Source organism: Podarcis filfolensis (assembly GCF_964270895.1).
Source record: "Podarcis filfolensis genome assembly, chromosome: 6".
NCBI classification, from domain to species: Eukaryota; Metazoa; Chordata; class Lepidosauria; order Squamata; family Lacertidae; genus Podarcis; species Podarcis filfolensis.
The window spans coordinates 598,273-622,677 of record NC_139609.1 but is presented as its reverse complement, the minus strand read 5'-3'; the positions used below and the strand labels follow the sequence as shown (position 1 = coordinate 622,677).

Sequence of the window (24,405 nt, the reverse complement as noted above, 5' to 3'; positions counted from 1 at the left end):
ACCTTTTGTTGTATTGTATTTATTTTCCAATGCACATTTTTATTTTAAAGGGGAGCTTTATGGTTTTATACCATAAACTGTTGATCCGCCCCCCGCATTCCTTTTGTTTCTGTTAGGTTAATATTTTAACCAAGAGGTAGGAATGAACAGGTAATGTGTAATGGATTGATTGTCTGCTTTCTAACAGCCATCCTTCCACCACCTAGCGGGAGTCCCAGAAAAAGGCTACTTTGTCTGGTTCTCTTAGCTCTTCTAGCTTCCTCTGATGGGGGAAATATACTATTATGATAGTTTCATTTTTAAAATTCAGATGGCTTTATGGAAAAATAATTTTTCTTGTTTGCAGTAAACACTTTAGGAGTTAAGGGTTCGTTTGATTAGTGTTTTATTTCCTCCCAGGAATCAAATGAGCCAGCTTTTTGTCCTCACACTTTTAGAAGAAAAGGCCCTTGTGTATAGCAATCTTCAGGGGTCTCTGGGTATGAGACTGCATTTTTTGTCATCCGTTGAAGGGGAGCCAGGACAAAACATCACCAGCCGTGCCTCTGAGGCCAAAAAACAGTTTCAAGGTTGGCATGAAAAGCCCCTCCCTCTCCACATAAACAAAGGCTCCAAATGAACTGCACAAACTGTTTGCCAAATGCCTTTATTATCAGCAAAAGTTAGACGAGGCAGTTTGGGATAAAGAAGGTGGTCTGCAATTTGGGTAGTGCAGGCTTTGCAAAGCGGATTGATTAATTCAGCCTCTGACCCCTAACCCCCCGCGGCTGGTGCTGGCTGTGTCTTTGGCTAATATCCCAGGCTATGGAAAGGGCAAGCCATTCTCCAAAGCAAAAAGCAAATCACTATCTAGTTATGAATAAACCTCAAACACTCAGGGGGGCACACCCACAATGGGATACTTTGCAAGTAAACAGAGTCCCCTCCTTCCCCACCCCCACAGCAACAGACACAATGTACCCCTCACATTTAAACTTATCAGCCAAAAAGGGACAAATACATCCTTTGGCAGATGGCCTACACAGGTCTCCGAAGGCCTTCACCTCCTCTCCCAAGTCATGACAAAAGCCCTCTCCTGGGCTCACAAGCCCACAGATTCCGTCCAGAGATGAGATTTCAAGTGGGAACAACACAGCTCTGGCCAAGCATGCAGGAGTCCAGGTCAGCCGGCAGATGGAGCCAGCTGCTGCATTTGCTCCCAGGATGGCTGAGTCTTCGCCTGCTAGACGATAGCTGGGGCTGTTTGGAATCTAGATGCTATACCAGCAGCCCCAGAAGAAGATGGCTCAAAAAATGAAGCAAATCCCCTGCTTTGCTCAGCTTGTCCTACCCTCTCTTGGCAGGCAGCCATTAAATGACCCACACTAAGCTGGAGCGATAGTTGGCTGCAGAACATCCCTGGAATAAAGCCTGGTTTGTGTGACCGCAAGCAGCCATGTGAGGACAGCTCAGGCCATTGCCCAGGACACACTTGACGGATGAAGGGAAAAGGAAAGGAGGACCCAGGGGAGAGAGGCGGCTCTCTGTGCTTTTATAGCATAGCCTTTGTTATAAAAACAGAGGAGGGAATAGAACGCCAGCCTGACCCAGGGAGGAGACAGCAGGGCAAGCACAGCTACGTCATCCGCTCTTGTGACAGGGCCAAGCCAGGAGTTGATTTCACTACATCTAAACACACACGGAGATTAGTCTAAGAGAACGGAGTGGAAGTGGGCTGAGCAGGAAACGGAGATGGAGAGAAGAAGCTCTCAAGGCTGGTCTTTTGCTTCAGAGTCTTGATCATAGATGTAACTTCCGACAGCACCTGTGTTCACACCTGCAAAAACAGCAGAAGCATCAATGGAGGAAGATGGTTGAAAGCAGAGAGGCCCAGTTAACACCCAGCGGGCAGAAGAGGAAAGCAGAATGCACAACTTTCTGTGCTAAGTTTCTTTTCTGCTTCAAATGGTGTTGCTCCTCCCACTTGGACCAAGAGGAGTACGCAGATCTGACTTGTAACTGCCATCCCATGTGAGAAAGAAAGCCTCTCTCTGTTTGGGGACATAGCACAGCACTGACTAACTTCAAAAATACTCCATGTACGTGGGCAATGATGTTTAAGTTTGAGATCAAACTGGTATCTATTATTATTATTATTATTATTATTATTATTATTATTATTATTATCAACATCATCATCATCATCATCTTCTCATTGTATTTTCTTTTAATTATCTCTTACTACATCAGTTTATGTCAGGCCTGCTAACCTTCTTGTCTCTTGTTTAACAACCGAGTTCTAGAAAATCCATCTGTCCCAATATCAGACTCACCTTTTGGTCCAAAGAGGATCCCATAGCATGGCTTATGGCAATAAGGCTGTCCATCATGCTGGAGGGAAGGAAAATGGGAGAGAAATACATTGCTGTAAACCATAAGACCAGTCTCTCCACCACTGGAAGGCTTATTTGGATGGCCAACTATTGCATGACCAAGGAGCCTTTCCTATTGGCCAGTAACAGGTATGTGTGGAAGTGCTGGGGGAAGGGAGAGGCAGGGGTCTTTCTCAAAGACCCCTCCCAAAAGCAGATGCTGGCCACGGATCCAACTTGGCCCATGTGGCACCGATCATAGTGAAATGCTGAATCTCCCTGCCTGGAAATGACCTCGTGCCTAAGGACAAGGGCAACCCAAAAGGCTTGGGCCTGCCTCTGTTGTGGCTGGTACCCAAGGATTCTGCATGTCTGAGATCTCATAGGCCAAAGCCATTAATATGAAGCAGTGGTATACTGTGCCTGAACAACATGGGAGCTTTCGCATCCAGAGCTGGAACTCTCTGGCTGTGTCTACATTATGCCTTTATAGCCCATTTGAAACACGTTTCCCCTTCAAACAATTCTAGGTACTGTGGTTTGTTATGGATTGCTGGGAATGGTAACTGTCAGGGGTAAACAACATTGCCCAGAATCCTTTGGAGACAGAATGAGATTTAAATGTACAGTGTGTATAGCCACTAGGAACAGTGCAGAACTGCAATTTCCCCCTCCTATTCTATTTATTTATATTCTGCCTTTCTCCTTAACATGAATTCAAGGAGCATACAGATAAAACAGAAACAGCTAAAAATACCGGGGGGGGGGGTAATTAACATACAGATAATTACAATTTTAAAAAAAATTGCAGTCATTTCCTTTAAAACAGGCAGCTCCAGTTGGAGCTTCTGAACAGTTTTCATAGGAACTCATTTTCACGTGGAACTCATTACAAGAACCCAAACAGGATCTAACTACGGCGTGTATCACACTGGCCCAAGCCAAGATCTCCACAAAGAGGCACACCTGGCAACTAACTCTGCCACTGCACTTCCAGCCACCTCAGAGACCTGGGCTTCCACACTCAGGGCTGAGTCCAGGAGCACACACTAAATGCAAACTGGTGTTTTCAGGGGGGGGGGGTGGCCCCATCCAGCACAGGCTTCCTATTGTCTGTTCTGCCTTCACAGTGACCAAGAGCACCTCTGTCTTGTCTGGATTAAGTTTCAATTTGTTCACCCTCATCCAGTCCATTACTGATGACAGACACCAGTTTAGAACCAAGACACTTCCTTGGAAAGCTGAAAAAGGAGAAATAGAGCTGGGTGTCATCAGCATACCGGAGCTACCAAACTCCCAAACTCTCCCAGCGGTTTCATATAAATGGTAAATAGCAAAGGGGACAAAGCCAAACCCCGAGAGACCCCCAGGTCAACGTCTCAGATGCTGTGGGGCACCTGGGCCCTTCTTTGCTTGCTCCTTTTGCATACATACAGCTGCTCTTTGGACACAGAAGAATGCAGCTTGTTTGCTTTTCAGAGCAGTAGCAGAGGAAGCCGTGCATGCCAAAACCAACTTGAGTTCATAGGGGAAGAGCTGCAGCCAGGATTTCTGGCTACAAAGCAGGGCTCGTCATCAAATTGCTGTATCAGTTAGCAAACAGGCAGCTAAACATACAAGGTTCAATCTGCCTCTAGGTTTATAACTTCTGACAGTTCTCACATTGCATTTTTCCTTCTAGAAGATGAAATGCTATGTCAAAAAAGCACTTTACACACATGAAGAACATATAAATGTTATCTGGTTCTGGAAGTGTATGCTGGGAATTCACAACAACTGTATGAAGTGGCTCAAGAGAACCTAAAACAGGAGGGAGTGTTTAATATTCCAGAGCAGACAAAGGACTATGCTCTGTGCAGGTCACAGGGACTAGAAGTACACTATGAGAAGTCAAAGTCATTAAGGCAGGATGACTCCAAAGTCAGAGGAGATGGAGTGGACCTTTTCTGAAAGGTGAGCAAAACCCCTCTCTAAACTGGACCGATACATACTGTGTAAGCTCTTCACAACTAAGTTTGGAATAAACCAATGCCACATTAACCTGCCACTGGTAAAAGTCAGTTAATCAGAGCCTCTTCCTCATTATCTTTATGTAACAAGCATTTCTTGCTAATGGTTTTTACCGATTCTCAGAGGGCTTTCACAACCATGATATTTTGGAAGTGCAGATGTGAAGTTGCTCAAAACCATAGATCACTCCAGGATACATTTTGTGTGTCATTAACCCAATCCTCAGGTTGTAAGCCATTTCCCAAACTTCTGGTGGCATTCTCACAGGCAAATGCTTCTGTGTTTTTACTAAAACCATGACCCCTAACAATGCATTTCTAGTGACTGTGTTGCTATTATGGTGAGTGGTTTGAAATTTGTAGTGTACAACCTTTTATGAATTGAAAACAACACCTATCCCTTAGAGTAGGAAAATCTCCATAAGAAAATGCACATAGAGAGAGATTCTATTGGATTGATGTGCGGGGGGGGGGCAGTGTTTTCTCAGTATCCTTCACCAATATTACTTCTAGATAAGGAGAAAGCCATTCAGAAAAAAATGAAACTATCATACAAAAATTGTGAATATTCACTTTGTGACAATTTTATCAAGCACTACATGTCTTTTAAATGTGCAAAATATCTGCCCAACCCGGAGACACCTGTGTTAGAATGCAGTGCTTGCACACAAGCCTTACCTCAGCGTGGCCTCCGGGGATCAGAGTCTTTCCACAGCGCTCACAGCGCAGGCAGGGGCGGTGCCAGTCCTTGCCCAGTGAAGTCACCTTCTCAGCTAGAACAGACAAGAAGTGGCATGCGAATTTGCAAGTCAATCTGTCCTCATGGCAACTTATGCCACTTGTGCCTCACAGAAAACCATCAGACAAAAAAATCCTCCAGAGATCAGACAGACCACATCCAAAGCAGTGCCGGAAGGGTTTGACACAAGAATCTCAATGCAACATTCTGGCCACAATTCCGCATCCTCAGAATCTCAGCTCCCCTTTTCCTTTAAAGCAGGTTTCCACCCAGTCTGGGTGAAATGAAAGGCTTGCACATTTAGGGCAAAATCCCCAAAGCTAGAAGGAGGCTCAGTTCCATGGACTGAGAGATGAGGCCACAGTGCTCTTCATAGCTTCTTGCCCCTCGCAGAAGCAGAATAGATACTGCATACAGCAATGCAAATCTTTATGATTTATATAGGGCACAGAATTCAACTTTTCTACATGCAGAATCCTTGTTACTTTGTTCCGTTCAGTCCTGTGTACAAGGGTCAGCAGGAATTCCATCCCCTTATGCACATCAATAGTCCCATTAGAAATTGCCCCACTTTTCTAACAGAGTGAGCATGCTGCTTAAGTATAAATCTAGAAATTGTAGCCAGTCACTGGACCGATCAGTTCTCTGCCAAAAACTTCCAAGAACAGACCTGGTGGAACTTGCTCCATTTGGCCATTCTTTGCTCTGGCACAACTCTATAGGCCAAGGTAGAACTTGGTGTGTACCCTTACAGATTGGAGTCTTAGCAGACTGGAATGACCCTTAAATCCTTTGTTTCTTTAGCCACCAGCACACACAAACCCACTCCCTACTATGAAATCAGGATGTCAGGAACATAGCCCCCCAGAGTGCAGGGGATGAGTTAGACTCAGAGATTGAACTAGGGACCAACTTTGCAGAGAACTGCCTGTCAGAATCAAGAAAGGGCAGTTCAACCCCCCCTTTTTGGAGAAGACTCTATTAGCTCTTAAGGAGAGGAAGAGTTGGAAAGCAGTCAAAGCGTTGCTAGGCAATCAGCAGATAAGCAGAGGTCTGAGTCTGGGTTGAGTGAGAGTGAGCAGGAGGGGGGAGGTCAGCCTCTCAGTCCTCAATCCAGGCGTTTGGATAAAATCAGAAGGCAACGGAAGAGCAAGAGGGGAAAGGCAGGAGTCTGGCGTCCTTCCTGCTGTGGGAGGGGCGAGATTTCAGACTGACCAACAAATGTAAATGCGAACAGGCGAGAAGCTGGGCTCTGGATGTGTCTTTTTGTAAATATACCTACATAGAACTGCCAGAGAGTCAATTACTTCTTATCGGAGCTTGCTTGTCTGCTAGAGATGATATATTCCTTTTTTGAAAAATCAAATGTTATCTGCCATTCCAGGCCATGACCATTTCTGGCTTGGTGATGCTGGTTTCATCCAGCTGCAACATTTCACTGTATTTCTGAAGCCAAGGTGGGGCAGTTGCAGGACAGGCCAATACTCACCAAAGTAGACCTTCTTAGAGCAGCGTGGGCAGATGTTTGGCTCCCCAGTGAAGGTGGTAATGCTGGTAGCTGAAACACAAATGGGAAGGCATAAATTCTCCAAATGCTCAGCTCCAACCTCAAGAACTGGATCTGACAGACCTTGATCCTCTTCAGCCAACCAGCTCTGAATGCAGCATCCAAGGAGGAGCCATCATACTGGACAACGCCACACCTATTCTCCTGGAAGGACACAATCATCTTGTGGCACTGAGGTAGACATCCTCTCTTGTGGAGCTGTGTGAAGAGTCATTTTTGGCTGATGAGGTCAAAGGCCTTTGTCAGGTCTAGGAAGTCGATGCACAAGGGGTGTCTCTGCTCTCAGCACTTCTCCTATAGCTGACACAGTGAGAAATCTCACCTGTGGCTCCAAGAAGCTGCCAGCATGTGACAGCAGCTGCACCCCAGGAAACGATATTGACTGCCCGGCTTAACCAGGTGAAGGAACCAAATACAGGCTCTGGCAGACTCAGTGGACAAGAGTGGGTCCAATGGTAAAGAAGGCGGTTTCTGCCCGTGCTGTGGACATAAGTGAGGGGCAGATGGAGCTTGTCACCCTGGAAAGGGAGCCCATCCAGGAGACGGAAAACTCTGATACTAACCCTCTGCTGCGTTGTGGGGTATCTTTGGGAGAAGAAAAGGCTAAGGAGTAAACCCTAAATAAATCCAGAGTTGAGTCCTTAAGATGGTCAGATGGCACACTGTACACCTCCTTCTGGCAACTCCTGCAGCCAAGCTGGTGCCAAATGTCTTGCTCTGCTTTCCTCTGGACCATGTCAGCCAGTGAGGCCGAGAGGGGGCAGCCCTCATCTGGGCAGCCCTGGACCTCCAGACACACTGCCCAGGCTTGTGCTGCAGGGAGGTCACTTTGGTGCTGCTAATGCAGCAAAAAGAACGTAGGAGGCAGCAGAATCTCAACCTGATTGGCGTAAGGTTCAAGTGCTACAGGTTGCCTTCATTGGTGGGAGAGAACATCATGTCTCACTGGTCAGTTTCTGCCCACCTGAAGCCAGGCAGCTTCCAGTCAAGACAGTTCTTACCTACCGCTGTCTGCAGGTTTCAATGGGTGCTTGGAGCTCAGAGCATCACTTGACAAATGTACTGAACTACTGCACCAGGCAATAAAGAAACAAACCCTCTTGTACCTTGCAATTTGAAATGTCACTTTTCTCTTTCTCTCTCTACCATTAAAACACACAGATATTCACAATAAAAAACAGCACAGCACAGCACCCACCCTTTCCTTCTAAAAAGCCGGTTTCCAAAGCCTGTTGGAACAAGACAGTCTTCACCAGTCAGCAGAAGAACAACAAAGTGGAAACCAGTCTATCTTCTCTAGGAAGGAAGTTCCAAGTCTGTGAGCAGCCACCACCAAAAAGGCCCTGTCCTGCCTCACCACCTAGTGTGCCTATGAGGGTGGGAGGGACCGAGACAATGGCCTCCCCCAAAGATCTGAGAACCCAGGCAGGTTCTTATGAGGGAACATGGCTTTTCAGGTTACCTGGACCTAAAATGTATGGAAATTTTCTCCATTTCTGTAGAACTGCAACATACACACAGCACTGAGTATGCAAGAAGCAACAAAAATGGATAGCAAGCTAGTTTTCAGAAATCATGAAATGAGCCAACCACAGAGTCTCCCAATTGCTCAGCAGGGAATGGAAGAAGCAGAGGTGCCTAGGCTGTTGCCTGCCACAACCCCAACGCCCTCGCAGCACCCCTTCTCCTGCTTCCTGGGCCAGCTGCCTTTTCTGGGACCCAATGCTCACCTTTGCTGGGTCCCTTGGGTGCTGCGCTCACTTTCTTTTCTTCCACTTTGGATATGTGCTCAATAGGGCCTGGTGCCACTTGCCCTTCAGTTTGGGGCTTATCATAGATGTAGGATCCTGCCCCTCCAATGTTCACACCTGGAAAATGGAGCAGGAGAGGTCAGAAGGGCTTTCTGCCCCAAAAGAATTGCTTTCCCGTTCTCTACAGCCATGTCTATGTATTTGAGGGAAGCCATAAACACCTTCCCATCTAGACCATGTTCCTGGTTGCAGCAATGGGCAAAAAGGTTCCTCAGCCTAGCCCAGCCAGCTAAAACCAGCATCAGAACATACAGGGAGCCAGCAGCTTCATAACTGAGTCAGACTACTGGTCCCTATGGCTTAGCATACTGACTTGAAGACAGCTCTTCAGGATCGTTCAGACAGGGGTCTTTCGCAGTCTTACATAGTGAGTTGAAGCTGCCTACAAAATTATGTGCTCTCCCAGTGAGCGCCAGCCCTTACTCTGTCCCCAGTGCTTTCAAAGTTTTGGACCCAGCAGCAAATTCCTCTACCGGCACTGTCTGTGTTGGAGGGGTGTTTTCAACAGTAATCAAGATATTGTTGAGAGCCTGTGCTACTAAGGATCTGAACATCCGACCTAAAGGCCTCCCTTGTTCCCTTATCTTAGAAAGCCAGAGTTTAGTAATGCAGATACTGTCACTATCCAGTAACATGTTAGGGGATTTCATCATAAGAGCTCAATTCCTAAACCCAAGGAAGTCCCCTAACAGCAAATGTTTTCATGTTTTCATGTTTTCATTATTTCCTATTGGTTTATTTTGTAGTTTGTATAAGTTAATCTGTTTTTAGGGGAGAAGGTCAGAGCTACCTTGGGAGTGGGCCCTAGCCAACAGAATGGCTGGAGCTGGTTCCACTATGGGGGTTGCACTGGGACACCTGATCCCAGTGATCCCAGGCACGGGGAGGAGTTGCCTGAGGGCCAGACCACGTCGTTATTAAGGAGGCTGGTTTAGTCATTGTCTTTCTTAAGAGCATCCCTGCCTCTGGGATAATAATCAAAAGCATGCAGTATTTTTCACTTCTTATTTCATTCATGAGGCAGAAACACTGGGGGTGGGGGAATAGGACTTGGGTAGTTGTAGCAGGGAAAGAGTGGAACATCCACCTCAGCACTTCTCTGTTCCACAAGTTTACATGTAATGTTTTGCTCTGCTCAAAGTTGCTCCTATTTAAAATAGAGCACACCTCAAACCACAAGGTGTGCCACACCAGAGATATGTGAAGACAGACATTATATAAACTCAAAAGTGATGTCTCTAGTTGGCTTTGGTGATGAGAAGGTAAGAGAGAGAGAGAGAGAGAGAGAGAGAGAGAGAGAGAGAGAGAGAGAGAGAGAGATCAGCATTTGTGCCTGGAGTTGAAACGGTCAAACCACCCGGAAAGAGAAACCTACCTTTTGGTCCAAATAATGTTGCGTAACAGGGTTTGTGACAGTACGGCTTTCCATCGTGCTAAGACAGAAATGGCAACTGTTAGATTAGCCAGTGTTAAGAAAAGATTATTAGTTTCAAACAATTGTTCACTGAAGGCTGATAAATCACTAAATCATAAAGGGAGGGCATTGACTATTTCAGGTGAACTTGAGTCTATAAAGAATCTGGAGATGCCAAAAGGTTTTGTTATTTTATTTGAGATTTTAAATTTGCCATCCACTCACAAAGTGCTTGTTGTAAAATTTAAAAACAATACATCAATATTTTTAAAAGATACTGAGAACATAAAATACGCACACAGTTTTCAGGGATATTTAGAAAAAAGAACAAAAAAACCCACACATATAGACAGTAGTGATGAGAACAAGGAGTTCTAACTCCTGTGGACTTCAAAAGAGAAAGGCCGTTCCAGTTCCCAGAAGAGTTGCTGGTACTAGCCAAACATGAAGGAGAAGGCCACATGGGGGCTCAAAAAGCATCTCACCTCAAATGAGAAGCAAGTGAGACAAATTAGAGATGAAAAAAGATATGAATGAGAACACCACAATAATAGATGACAAACTTGAAAGGATGGGAAATAAAATCGACCAAAACGCCAAATTAATTGAGTTGACTCTGAGATTGAAACGTATCCCCTAAGAGACCGAAGAGATTATAGATGAGCAAATTATTAAGGAGCTAGCCAAGTGGTTAGAGCTACAAGAAGGCAAAATACTTAAGGGAGCTGAAAAAATATTCAGAGTAAAATCTAGTGTGGCAAAAGTCAACAAGCGGCTGGGAGACTGTTTGGTATCCTTCAGTTCGAGTCAAATTATTGGTCAAAAAATATGGAAGCCCAGGAAAAAAGTGAAATACACGAGTTCTGTGACCCGGAAATTAGCAAAAAAGTTAAATATCAGGGCATATGGCTCACAGTGAAGAACACCAATTTTATTTCAGGCTAATTATGCCAGCACCTGGAAGGAGATAAAAAACAAACCTGAAATCTGGAATAGGCTAAATATCTCCTTTTGGGGAAGAATTTCCACAATAAAAATGAGTGTGCTTCCAAAAATGATCTTTTTGTTTCAACTCATTCCAGTTATAGGAACAGCGAGCTGCTTCAAAGATTACCAGAAGGATATATTAAGATTTATTATTCCCCGACCTGGTCACAGTGATCCATGCAACCGTCACCTCCAGGCTTGACTACTATAATTCACTCTACGTGGGGCTGCCCTTGAAGCTGTCCCAGAAACTCCAGCGGGTACAGAATGCTGCAGCGAGGCTCCTCACGGGGTCTCTGCCATGGGAGCATATTCACCCAGTGCTTTTCCAGCTGCGCTGGCTCCCAGTGGAGTACAGGGTCAGATTTAAGGTGCTGCTTTTGACCTTTAAAGCCCTTCACGGCCTAGGACCCTCGTACCTATGGGATCGCCTCTCCTGGTATGCCCCACGGAGAGCCTCAAGGTCCATAAATAGCAACACCCTAGTGGTCCCGGGCCCTAAGGAAGTTAGATTGGCTTCAACCAGAGCCAGGGCCTTTTCAACACTGGCTCCGGCCTGGTGGAACGCTCTGCCTTATGAGACCAGGGCCCTGCAGGATCTGATTTCTTTCCGCAGGGCTTGTAAGGCAGAGTTGTTCCGCCTGGCCTTTGGCTTGGAGCCAATTTGATTCCCTCCCCCTCTTTCTTTTTCCTTTTTCCTTTTCTCCTCCTGTGATGAGGCTGCATTTTAATATTTTAATGTTTCAATATTTTAATGTTGTATTTTAATCTTGTTTTTAAGTTGTATTCATTCAACTTGTTTTTATTATTGCTTGTTAGCTGCCCTAAGCCCAGCCTGGGGAGGGCGGGGTATAAATAAAAATTATTATTATTATTATTATTATTATTATTATTATTATTATTAGAATGGCAGAAAACCTAGTATAAAGCACAAATTATTAATCGATATAAAAGAAAGGGGAGGGTTTGCAGTACCGGATCTGAAACTGTCTCATGAAGCAGCTTGCCTTTCCAGCATACAGGAGTGGATGACATTAAAAAAGACTGGACCTAGAAGGGTTCTGTCAGGGAATCAGGAGCAGGAGCACTGGGGAGAGAAGATTGGGAGAGCGAAGGGGAAGAATCCGAGGGCAGCGTAGGGGAGTATGACAGTGGCCCGAGAGATTCCATGAGCTTCTCCAGCGAATCAGAAGATTCCCAGAAGGGGGCGCCGATGGTCAGGGCAAGGGGGGTCCCGGGGGGACGCACCAGAAACAAGGAGCCAGAGGGGAACCCCAAAGCAGCAGTGGAGGATCGGGACCAGTTTCCCCACCAGAGCGTAGTGGGGGGGAAGAGTCACATGTGTCAGGGGCAGTGTCTCCTCCAGAGAGGGAGTCAGGGCTGACCACGCCTCCAACGGAGGGGAGGTCAGTTGCAGCTAGCCCCCCCGAAGGGGGAAGCAGTGACAGCAGCAGTGGAACGGTCAGGAGGAAAGCTGCTGGCTGGGCGCGTGCGCCAAGTTCAAATGTGCAGGCGCGCGGAACAGCAGGAGACCCGGATGGGGAACCAGCTCCTAAAGCCCGCCGGAGGGAGGGAGAAGGCTCAGGGGAATCAGCGGGAGAAGAGGCTAGAAAGGGCGGAACCCCGGCGGGCAGGCGGACCCAGAGGAGGAAGGAGCAGCGGAGAAGGTGGAGCAAGGCTAGAATCTTAAATTGGTGTCAAGGGGGAGGAGACTCAGACGGAGCATCAGTGGTCTGACACTTGAGACGTGGGGCTGCGCGCTGCGGCTCTGGAAGTGAAACTGAACTTCAATAAAGACTTTTATACTTAACAACGAAGCAGCGTTGGTCCTTTGTGAGCTGGGACCTAGGGTAGCCCTGACAGGTTCGATAATAGATACGGCTGGCATGCTTATCTAGGTTATGAGAAGGCCAAAGTGCATAAAGGTTTCTCAAACCATGTGATTAGGAAATCATTATACAGTGGTACCTTGGGTTACAAATGCTTAGGGTTACGAACTTCGCTAACGTGGCTTAGTCCTGCTGGCCACATGACCCGGAAGCTGTACGCCAGCTCCCTCGGCCAATAAAGCGAGATGAGCACCGCAACCCCAGAGTCGGTCACGAATGGACCTAATGGTCAGGAGTCCCTTTACCTTTACCTTTATTCTCCAAAATGTATAGGCTCCTCCTTGACTGGAAGGACAAGGAGGAAGAAGTAAAATCCGTAATGGTGCAGTGGGCTAGGGACTTTGGCTATAATATCCAAATGGAATCATGGGAGAGGCTTGGGAGGGAAAATTTAAAATTCACTGCATGTTATGATTTAAAAGAAAAATTGCATGAAAACGCTCTACAGGTGGTATTTAACACCTGTCACCTGGCCAGAATGTTTAAATCTAGGCCAAACACCTGTTGGAAATGCAGGGAGGCAGAAGGCACAATAATCCACATGTGGGGAAACTGTAAAAGAGTTAGAGCAGGCATCAGCAAACTTTTTCATCAGGGTGCCAGTCTACCGTCCCTGAGATCTTGTGGGGAGCCAGACTATATTTTGAAAAATATAAATACCCTGCAAGCCGGTCCCACAGCTGCCTCCAGACCTGGAGGAGGAACGCACTCTGCATGCGCTTAGGAGCGCGTCTCGGCACTGCCCACTCACCGGCGTTCTTGACAGGCCCGTACACCCGGAGCTCCCAGGCGGCGTGCACCATGTGCTGCAGCCCGTCGTCTGAGGCCAGGTTGGCGGGCAGGCTGTGCACAGCTCACCCTCAAGCTGCTCCAGCGTGGCCACTGAGTGCGTCACCACCGGCAGCGCCGAGCTGTGATGCGCCCGTCACAATGCCAGGTTTACCTCAGCGCGCAGGCGGCGAGGCTTCGGAATGGCTGCAGGAGCTTCCTGCAGCCAATCCAAAGCCGTGCCAGAGTTGCGGAAGTCAGTCCTCGCGCACGGCAAGGTGTTCGTGGCTTCTTTTCAATGAAACGCTGCACCGGTTTAGCTCAGCGTGGGGACCGACCGAGCGGGCGGCAGGGTCCATGGGCCAGATTTACCAGCCTGGTGGGCCGCATCCAGCCCCCGGACCATAGTTTGCCGACCCCTGAATTAGAGAATTTTGGGAGATAATTTACAACAAACATAAAAAAATGTTCTTTCCCCAAGATGCCTGAAGCCTTCCTGCTAGGAACAATGAACAACTAAATTCCAAACAAATTTAGGATAATTTTCATGTATGCTACAGTAGCAGCTAGAATTTTAATTGCAAAGGGTTGGAAAGGAGATGCTATTCCATCCAAGCTATACTGGCAAAACAAAATGCAAGAATATGCAGAACTAGCCAGACTATCAGCAAGGTTTTGAGATGTCACTGTTCAAAAATTTAATAGAGAGTGGGATGTGTACAGTTTATTTAAAAGAACATTGCAAAAACATAAATCTGTTGGCAGGTCTGGATTGACTTTCTGCATGTAACAAGAGAACTTTATAAAAGCAATGTTATCAAAATAACCTAGAAGAGATAAAGCTTAGTGTGTAGTAAAAATAACGTAATTTGGGAACCACAATGCAGGGACCAGAGGTCATGTGGAAACCAACTACAAACTTACCTACAACAAGCGCTAATTATGGAATGAATGTTTGTTTATTTTTTTCTTTCTGTTGATTACCGGTACTTTGTGTTGTGTAGTTTTTTTTAAAAAACCAATAAAGCGTTTTTTTAAAAAATCAAATCAAAATATCAAATATCAAATGCAAGCTTTTGAAGTCAAAATCTGAGCTGGCAAAAAATCTGATTGACTTGCCTAAGATCCAGGACAAAGCGCCGCCTTTCATATGGCAGGCCTACCAAAGCTGTCTGCACCAGCTGCCAAATATCCTTCCTTTTACTCATCTGGCAAGCAGCAGTAGCAGCAGCTTGCAGCGAGAAGAAAGAGGCTTGTTCTCTCCCTGCCTCCTCATCGCCCTGGGGCACCAGAATAACCTTTCAGCAAACCAGCACCTTTCCTGTTCCTCTCTTTTTTAAACTGTGTTTATTAAGTTTTATAAACAGATGAACAAAGCAAATAATTCAGCAATAACAGATTATGCTGTAAAGCAGCAATTTTTTGACATGGGCCTTTTCAGATGTTACATGTGTGTTTTCATATGCTTATAACAAATGGAAGATGAGAATTTGTCAATCATCCACAATTTTTAGTGACAGGAGTATCATATTTCCACATAGAAGGAACATGTCTATACTTGTTTATATTGAGGTTTTGAGATGCATATGTATGAGGATGTATTCAGGTATTGCATGTTTAGTTGTTCATTAGGTTTCATTCAGTGCTCTAGTACTGTGCTGTGTTGCTCTAGCATGAACATCACAGGCGTAGCAAACAATATTGGCAGTATCTGCACTTAACTGTCGACAGGAGTCAATTTGTGAGAGGAAATGGTGATAAGGCATGAACATATTTCTCCCTTAATGCGAGGAATGCACTGCTTGTACTTCCATAGAAGGAAGAGCAAATACAGCTTGAGAAAACATCCTTCCAGTAGCAACAGCAGGCTTGTCATCAGTTAGCAGACAAGAGAGAAGCTCACCCACCACGTGAAGCACGGAAAGAAAATTGCTGGGTGTGACTCCTCCAAGTGTGGGACGTGGTGCAGTCAGGAAGAAACCTTCCCAGCTCCCTGGAAGCACTCCAGTGTGCTGGCCAAGACACACCTTCAGAGAGAAAGTGCTTCTCGGGTGAGTCACTTTCCTCAGATTCCACATAATGGGGAACCTCATGCCTTGAAAGCAGATGATTCCTACCTACAGCTCTCTATGTGGGCACACTTGATACAGTACCCAGATACACTTTCCTTCTGCTCTCTCTACAACATTAATTGGGGAATAAATGGTGTTTGCTTGAGCTGACGGAGGCAAAGTGCCCCTAGGCCAGGAGCAGAAGAGCTGAAGCAATAATAATTTCTGGTTCCCAAGTGGGAAGGAAGAGTAGAAGTCACCTTCCAACAATTTACAATGACTCGAAGTCTAGGCTTAGGAGCATATGCCAAGCACTTTGGAGCAGCAGCAACAGCCTTGAGGGAGGGAGCTGGCCGGGCAGCGCCTGGGCCCCCACGCAATGGGGGAGGCCCAAGGACTGTACAACATCCTGCTTCCCTCCTCTATAGTCAGCCACTCTCAGGGTTTTTTGTCTTTACACTGCCCAGTAAAGCTAAACATGGCAAACCATGCTTGTGGGATGAGGCTTATTGCACTCCGTGCCTGTTCTGCTCTGTGCCCACCCACAGTGCGGCCTACTTCTCAATTGCACCCAGCCTGCAGAAGGTGCCACTGGAGGCCAATGCATTTGTTTTGCCTTGCACTTTAATGGAATGCTAGGTGATTTAAATGCTCTACTCTGTGGCTGCTCTAACATTTTGTTATTGCTGCTGCTGCTTTGTTGTTTATTAAGGTGTTGTAATTATTTTGATGATTTTATTGTTTATACTGGAATTGTGAACTGCCCTTGTATCCCCATGTATGGATACAGCGTTCAAGGTAGAAATATTTTTATAATTAATCAAGGTATTGTCTAAGGTATGATTTAACCTCCTTATTTAGTTTTTAGAAGGAACAACAAGAGGAACCACCTTCCAGATTCAAATGGAGTATTTACACATACAGACAGAAAGGGGGAAAGATAGGCATAAATCATTTCATAAACTTATCTGAAATGGCACAGAAACTTAGAAAAAAAATATAAAAATGAAAAGCTTTTGCTTTCAGGCAACACAGAATTAGGTAGAATCATTTCTTTCCTTTCTAATTTGTCGTTCCTGTTTCTTGTTCTGCCACTGAAAAGATACTCCTGATGAACTATCCTTGTGCAAAGTGAAATGGGAAGCCCATCTTAACATGCAACAAATCCCACACAACCCTGTGAACTGGAAAGCGCCTACTGCGCTGGAGCCTCACAGACTGGGAGGTGCTGCCCCAATTGTTCCTCTGGGTAATTGTGACAGTGAAGAGCTGGAACACCTTATCCTGCATGACACTACAATTGCCCCAAACATCTTGAGGGTAAACACTTTGTTGGCAGAATTCAGAAGAGAGGCTATTGGCTAAAATATGTCCACCCAGTTGGCAGATCAAAGGCAAGCGCTCCCAGAAACTACCCCAATGCAGCAGGCCATGTCCAGTGGGACTCTTACCTCAGCATGCCCACCAGGAGTCAGGGTCTTGTTGCAGCGCTCACATTTCAAACAGAACTTGTGCCAGTCCTTTCCCAACGAAGTTACTTTCTCAGCTGCACAGCAGAGAAACAAGAAAACATGTAATCAAAATATGAACTTTCAGATACCTACAAACTGGCTCCCCATGCCAAACACCACGCCCAGCGCTTTTTTTCTGGCAGAACACTCCAGAACGCAGTTCAGAGACCTTTTTCTTTCCCTAAATCAGAGCCCTGCGCCTTCTTCCCAAAGCCCAGGAAGCTTCTGCCTGGCTTAAGGAGGGAGGCGAAATGCTCTGGCAGCGTCCAAGAGCCTTCCCATTTCCTTCCCCAAGCCAGGCAAGCACTTCCCACCTCAGAGGAGGCAGGAGGGCTGCAGGATCCTGTCAGAAACCTTGCATCTGCTTCTCAAAGCCTGAGAAGCAAAATGCAGAGCAAGGCAAGGCAAATTCATGTGCAGAAGAGGCAGGAAGGGCAATTTGGATACTGCCAGGAGGGGTGAACCCTTTGCCCTCTTTTCCTGTCCCAGATTCCGTTCATCTTGAAAAGGCATGAGATGCTCCCCCCAGACTGGGATGCAACTCAGCTTGCACTGAGGCTGATGTGTCTGCCTAGGACAGAGCAGATAGAAAGAGGAACTGCCAAGTTTCCTAGACTGACCTTTCTGACCTAACCTGGGCTGACCTTCTCTCCAGTCTAGACTGATACTCTTAGGGATAAGGGCCTCATTTCCTTCTTTCTTCTTCAACCTCACTTTGAGAGAGGAGACATCTTTTGTCTCCTGCTGAGATGCAAGAGCAAACATGGAGAACAAGAGAGAGAAAAGGAGGACCATTTCTCGCTGTGGACTTTTTGCACCTCTTGTAAGAGCCAAGCGTGTGGGAGAGAAGTCACACCTTTCTTTCCAGAGCTCTCCATGGGGACAACCACAAGGAATGGGTAGCTAGAAAAGTGTTGTAATGCCCTTCAATCCTACACTGCTTCCAGGACCCAGTTGCTGGATGCTGTCCCAGTGGACAGTCCTCTACCTAGGCAGTTGAAAAATAGACAGAATTACAGTGGTACCTCGGGTTACAAACACCTCGGGTTACAAGCACTTTGGGTTACAGACTCCACTAACCTGGAAGTAGTACCTCGGGTTAAGAACATTGACCCAGGATGAGAACAGAAATTGCGTGGCAGTGGTGCAGTGGCAGCAGGAGGCTCCATTAGGCAAAGCGGTACCTCAGGTTAAGAACAGTCTCAGGTTAAGAACGGACCTCCGGAACAAATTAAGTTTGTAACCAGAGGTACCACTGTACCAGTTGAAGAACCCTCTATCCTCTATTCCTCTTGCTGCTGCTGCAATAGCGTCTCAGAAAAAATAATATGAACCCCCTTGCTTCCTTTCTCTCTTGGGGACTGAAGCACCTTAAGACTAAAAGAACCTCATTCACTGTTAAACCAGTATTTGACTTGCAGAGGTTTAATTCAAGTTTGTGTTCAAGTCAGTTAAGATATTGGGGTGAATCCTAGATCACTGAAAAGAATCTCTCTGTTTTCAAGTTCAACCCCTTCCTTTTTGGAAATTCTTAAATTGCTTTTGCTTGCAATGCTTGTTGGAATAACTGGACATGAGAAGGGGTTGCTTTCCTTCATAAGTGTAAATCACCCCATGGATGTGAAAGATTAGCCATTCCAGTTGCTTTGCTAACAGCCCAGTGCCCCAACTATATTTGTGATTAATGTATGTCAGTTCAGTAATGTTTGTTAGTCTATGAGTCATCCGTCTGTTGGTGTTAGTTGTCAAGCATTGCTGGAGTTTATCTGGAGCAATGGAGATACTTTGTAATTGTATGTATCGATATATATATCTGTATCTGCAAAAGCCTACAAGTTGTATATATCCACGCCCAGAACAGTTTTACTAAGCCTTATCTTCTGCAACAGTAAAAACTATTTGGACCTTAAGCTGCTTCCATGTGGTTACTGGAACTGGGAGCAACTTTTTTAATATTTATATTTTATTAGGGTGATTTCAATCAAAAGAAATATAGTGATACAGAAAAAAGGAAGAGTAAGAGGGACAAAAACAACAACAAAGATACATATAAAAGTGGGAATTTGGAGGGGGGAAGCAATATACAATATTCCCATACAGTGGTACCTCGCAAGACGAATGCCTCGCAAGACGAATGCCTCGCAAGACGAAAGAGTTTTACGTTTTTTGAGTTGCTTCGCAAGACGAATTTCCCTATGGGCTTGCTTCGCAAGACGAAAACGTCTTGCCAGTTTGTTTCCTTTTTCTTAAAACCGGGTGCATTGCTTGAAGAGGTGCAGTTCCGTGCTTCGCAAGACGAAAAAATTCGCAGAACGAATTAATTTCGTCTTGCGAGGTACCACTGTACATTCTTATATAAATTGGCATAGTGTTATTGTCCTAGTGCTTATGTAAATATTAATAGCCTACTGCATTTTGTATAAACTCATTCCAAATGTTATCGTATTTATCCATATTTATTTATGCACCTGTCAGCAGTCTGTTCATAAATTGTCAGTGATGTCATATCGTCAGTCCATTGATTGAATGGTATCAAAGCTTCATTTTTCCAATTCCTCAATCTCTTGGCCACCTTTCGGGCACAGAAAATCCATTTCCATTGTCCCTTTGAAAATTTCCATACAGCAGGTATATAGTTCAATAAAATATTATCCACTGAAAGATTTAACTTTTTCTGCATAGTCATAGTTACACAGTCCAGCATTTTCTCCTAGAACTTAAAGAGCACTGTACAAACATGTGTTTCAGAGAGGCATTGTCCTTGCCACATCTCCAACACTTAGCTATCTTAGCTACCCCTTTTTTTATACAACTGTAAAGGAGTCCAATAAACTCTAAATATTATTTTCTGATGTATTAGTCTTAATTTTAAATCTAATGACACCTTGGGTATTGAAGCTAAAACATTTTAAAACATTTTCCCACTGAGTAATATTGAAAATTCCAATTCTTTATTCCAATTCTTTATTCCAATCATCTCTTGCAGTCTGCATATTGAATTTGTGTATTGTTAATTTCTGTATTGTGTATTGAGCCAACAGTGTGACACGGCAGCTAAAAAAGCCAACGCAATTCTGGGCTGCATCAATAGGAGTATAGCATCTAGATCAAGGGAAGTAATAGTGCCACTGTATTCTGCTCTGGTCAGTCCTCACCTGGAGTATTGTGTCCAGTTCTGGGCACCACAGTTCAAGAAGGACACTGACAAACTGGAACGTGTCCAGAGGAGGGCAACCAAAATGGTCAAAGGCCTGGAAACGATGCCTTATGAGGAACGGCTAAGGGAGCTGGGCATGTTTAGCCTGGAGAAGAGGAGGTTAAGGGGTGATATGATAGCCATGTTCAAATATATAAAAGGATGTCACATAGAGGAGGGAGAAAGGTTGTTTTCTGCTGCTCCAGAGAAGTGGACACGGAGCAATGGTTCCAAACTACAAGAAAGAAGATTCCACCTAAACATTAGGAAGAACTTCCTGACAGTAAGAGCTGTTCGACAGTGGAATTTGCTGCCAAGGAGTGTGGTGGAGTCTCCTCCTTTGGAGGTCTTTAAGCAGAGGCTTGACAACCATATGTCAGGAGTGCTCTGATGGTGTTTCCTGCTTGGCAGGGGGTTGGACTCGATGGCCCTTGTGGTCTCTTCCAACTCTATGATTCTATGATTCTAATAGATATCTATAAAAAGTAATTGCTGGCTTTTTATTTTTGAATAGTTGTCCAATTGCTCCAATATTTCAGGTGTCTCAGAAGCTGAAAGGGGTGATGGCTCAAACACACTTGTTAGGAGATGCTGTACTTGAAGATATTGTCATTGAGCTGCATCTGATAGGTGATATTTTTGTCTTAAAACAGCAAAAGCATAAAATTAATCTTCCTCATCTATCAGTTGGTCCAATGTCAGTACACCTTCTTCCATCCAATTTTTCCATATCACCACCTTTTTTTTGCAATTCTTAGTGTGGGGTTTCCCCACAGGGTAAGTTTAGCATGTAAAAATGGAACAAATTTGTTTTTATTAGCCAATGTATTCCATATTCTTCTGTGATTTAATTGTTTCCAGAGTCCCCTGACATTTCAGATATTTTAATCCTAGTATTGTCCAACCAACCAAAGGTGCTACATACATATATGCTAGCGTTGCCCACATTGGAAAATTATGGCCAACAGTGGAATTCCAATATTTAGTACTTGACAGTAGGTAAACATAATTATATAATTCCAAATTTGGGATTTCGAAACCGCCTTCTTTAATTTGTAGCTGCATTCTCTGCAAGGATATTCTTGGTGCTGCTGAGCCCCAAAGGCATTTCAATGAACAATGAGTTTATCTTTTGAAAATATGATCCAGATATAAAAACTGGAAGTCTTATCAAGATATAAATGAATCTGGGAATAATATTCATTTTGAGAGCATTCGCCCAAAGGGTAAGGTTCAATGACTCCCACCTATCGATATCTGAAGAAGCCTCTTTTATTAATTTATTCATATGAACTGTAACTAACTGTGTTTCATCTCTTGACATTAACATACCTAAATATTTAATAGATTTGGAACAAACCTGAACTTGTTATTCCTTGAATGAGTGTGCAAACTGGGAGCAACTTCACTGTAAGTGTATCTCACCTGAGATTCCCAACATGGCTTGCTGTCATGGCATTTGTAAACACAGAATAGTTGCTTCATCACAAAAGCAAAGTGACTCTGAAAGCTCAAGAGGTTCAGACACCATGTAACCCAAGCTCAGAACCTCAGGCAAATTACTTTGGTGTTGGTATCCTGACAGGGAGAAGAAAAAAACACCCTGATAGCACATTCAGCACCATCCTCTTGCTGACACTCAACAGCAATAGCCACTGGCATCTCCCATATCAGCAGCAGAGAACGTGTACAGCCAGTGTACCCCAAGCACCAACCGGGCAGGGGGAGAGAACGCAACAAAGCAGCAGCTGCCATCTCAGTTACTCTTAGAACTGAAGTCCTCCCTGACACTGTGTGGATCAGGTATCTGCCTTTTAATATTTTAGGCTATTTTCGAATTAGAGCATACATGCTTAGGCTTTCCAGCTTGACTGCAACATTATCAGCTGCCAGGGAGCGCACTAAAACTCTCTCTTGTGCATAGGATAACAGGTGAAATTGAGCCTTCCTTCCTGGCCCATTTGCCTCACATCAAACACCAGAGGCAGAACCTTAAGCAAAGGAGAAGACACATGCGGCCTTTGCTCTCACATACCAAAAGCTGCGGCCAACGTGGCAGAGTCTGGTCTCCAGGGTGACTACACATTTTGGTGGCTAAGAAATCCACATGCTCTGGAAAAATAGGGACAAGCCATTTTGAGCCTTGGAATAAAAACACCAGATTTCAACCCCATGGCACAATTGCCATGGCGTTAGCTAGCCACTGCACTAATAGGCAGGTCTGGGGAGCAGGAGCAGAAGAAACAGTGCTAAGGCCCACTATTCAACTCCTCTCAAAAGCTGAGACATCAAATGCTTTTCTGGCTGTAAACTAGAAGAAGAAGAAGAAGAAGAAGAAGAAGAAGAAGAAGAAGAAGAGGAGGAGGAGAAGTTTGGATTTGATATCCCACTTTATCTCTAGCCTAAGGAGTTTCAAAGCGGCTAACATTCTCCTTTCCCTTCCTCCCCCACAACAAACACTCTCGTGAGGTGAGTGGGGCTGAGAGACTTCAGAGAAGTGTGACTAGCCCAAGGTCACCCAGCAGCTGCATGTGGAGGAGCGGAGACGCGAACCCGGTTCCCCAGATTACGAGTCCACCGCTCTTAACTACTACACCACACTGGCTCTCTAGACCTGCAGGTCCCATTTCCTTCATATCCTGCCTAGTCTCTCTGTAATTCTTTGACAGTTCAACTTGTCCTCAATAGTATGACAGTGAAAGCACCGAAGAACAAGAGGAAATGAATCAGACTTACAGCTCTTCCTCCTCAGAAAGGCATGGTGCCCATGGGGGCCATCCAAAGTCAACTGCCTCACTCAAAGCAAAGACCCCACCCTCAGCAGGAATCCAAACAGAGGCAGATTTTCTACTGACAAAATTTCAGATGCTTCCTGGTCTACTTCCAGCTTCTTACCCAAGGAATCCAATTCCTTTGGGAAGTCACTTCCCCAAGAAGTACCGTAGTTATCACCACTAGCTTAGATGTTCTTAAAGGAAGAGTTCCTAGAGTAGAGGCCTACCAACGGCTAGTCACTATTGCAGACAAACACAACCTTTATGTCCATAGGCATTGTACTTCTCAATGCAAATATGCTGATATGTACAGATTACTTTCACACTCTGTGGGCAGTTGGTTGTAAATGGACCCATGGAAGTGGCAGGGAGGGAGGGAGGCAGCTGCAGTCTCACAAATTATCCGCTATGTTATGTTCTCTCACAAATCTCACGAGATCCACAAATCATTATTGCACTATGGTCTTTAGAACTCTCAGCAGTTTTTAATACTTTAGGGTGGCAAATTCTGGCAAACTGCTTGTGGAATCTTGAAAGAAACAGAGTTTTAAAAGTTAAGTTGCCCCCACAGACCATGTTGGCCAAGTTTCTGTGCTACTTTGGAAATGTCCTGAAAGTATCAGTGCTATCACCTCTGGGATGCCAAATGAAGCTGCTGGATGAAACTGTCCAGAGGTTGGACATACCAGTGTGATAAAACCAACCTCTATTTTTATTTTGCTATCAAACCAGCCGTTGACACTGTGGCCAAGTGAGTGACGATAAGCCGCTTGTGACAGAGTCCAGACAAGTTGATTAGGATGGCAGGGCTGATGGCTGTCTCCCACTACGGTTTCCTCTCTCCCCACCCAGCACCCACGGGAAGGTGTTTGCTGTTTAGAAAGACTGCAGGACCCAGGGTTCTTCTAAGTTATAATTATATATTTACAGGAGAATATGCTTGCTGCTGCACGCATATACATCGTGCCATAGTAGTGCTGCAGGAGTTGCCACAGTCACACATCATCACCACTGCTTCATTAGTCATGGCTGCTATTAACCCTCCATTTCATGGGTCACAAATCACATGCTTAGAATTCAGGGAAGACAGTGGCTTTGCCCTTGTTCTGGGTTTTGCAGAAGCAGCACCTCACAGCAAAGCCCAACTGGGAAGTGCAAAAAACTACATGTCCCTCTGGGAGGTGGGGAGGACAAAGGATTTCTCTCTTGGAAAGGCAGCAGCAGTGCCTCATGCTGCTCCCTCCTGCAAACAACCTTCCCTCCCTGCCACATGCTACCCATAGAGAAAATAAGGGGCCACTGCTTCTCAGGCTCTTCAGGATTTCATAGAAGGCAGGT

The 24,405-nt window shown here is 45.2% G+C and overlaps 1 protein-coding gene across 3 annotated transcripts in view; it reads right to left on the bottom strand.

Moving 5' to 3' along the window:
- Positions 1-630: 630 nt before the first annotated feature.
- Positions 631-24,405, bottom strand: part of LOC310765869 (cysteine-rich protein 2) — a 47,448-nt gene continuing 23,673 nt past the window's right edge. Inside the window, exons 1-8 of one of the 3 annotated variants that reach the window (XM_083621487.1) lie at positions 19,566-19,664; positions 17,038-17,132; positions 9,853-9,910; positions 8,397-8,534; positions 6,589-6,657; positions 5,039-5,133; positions 2,313-2,370; positions 631-1,816 (exon numbers count right to left, since the gene is read on the bottom strand). In XM_083621487.1, the coding sequence (XP_083477613.1) occupies positions 1,749-1,816; positions 2,313-2,370; positions 5,039-5,133; positions 6,589-6,657; positions 8,397-8,534; positions 9,853-9,910; positions 17,038-17,132; positions 19,566-19,584 (600 nt within the window). In that variant the 5' untranslated portion in view covers positions 19,585-19,664 and the 3' untranslated portion in view covers positions 631-1,748. Of the gene's footprint in view, positions 1,817-2,312; positions 2,371-5,038; positions 5,134-6,588; positions 6,658-8,396; positions 8,535-9,852; positions 9,911-17,037; positions 17,133-17,953; positions 18,081-19,565; positions 19,665-24,405 lie in introns of those variants that run through there. The other 2 variants (XM_083621486.1, XM_083621485.1) reach the window with 2 other exon arrangements.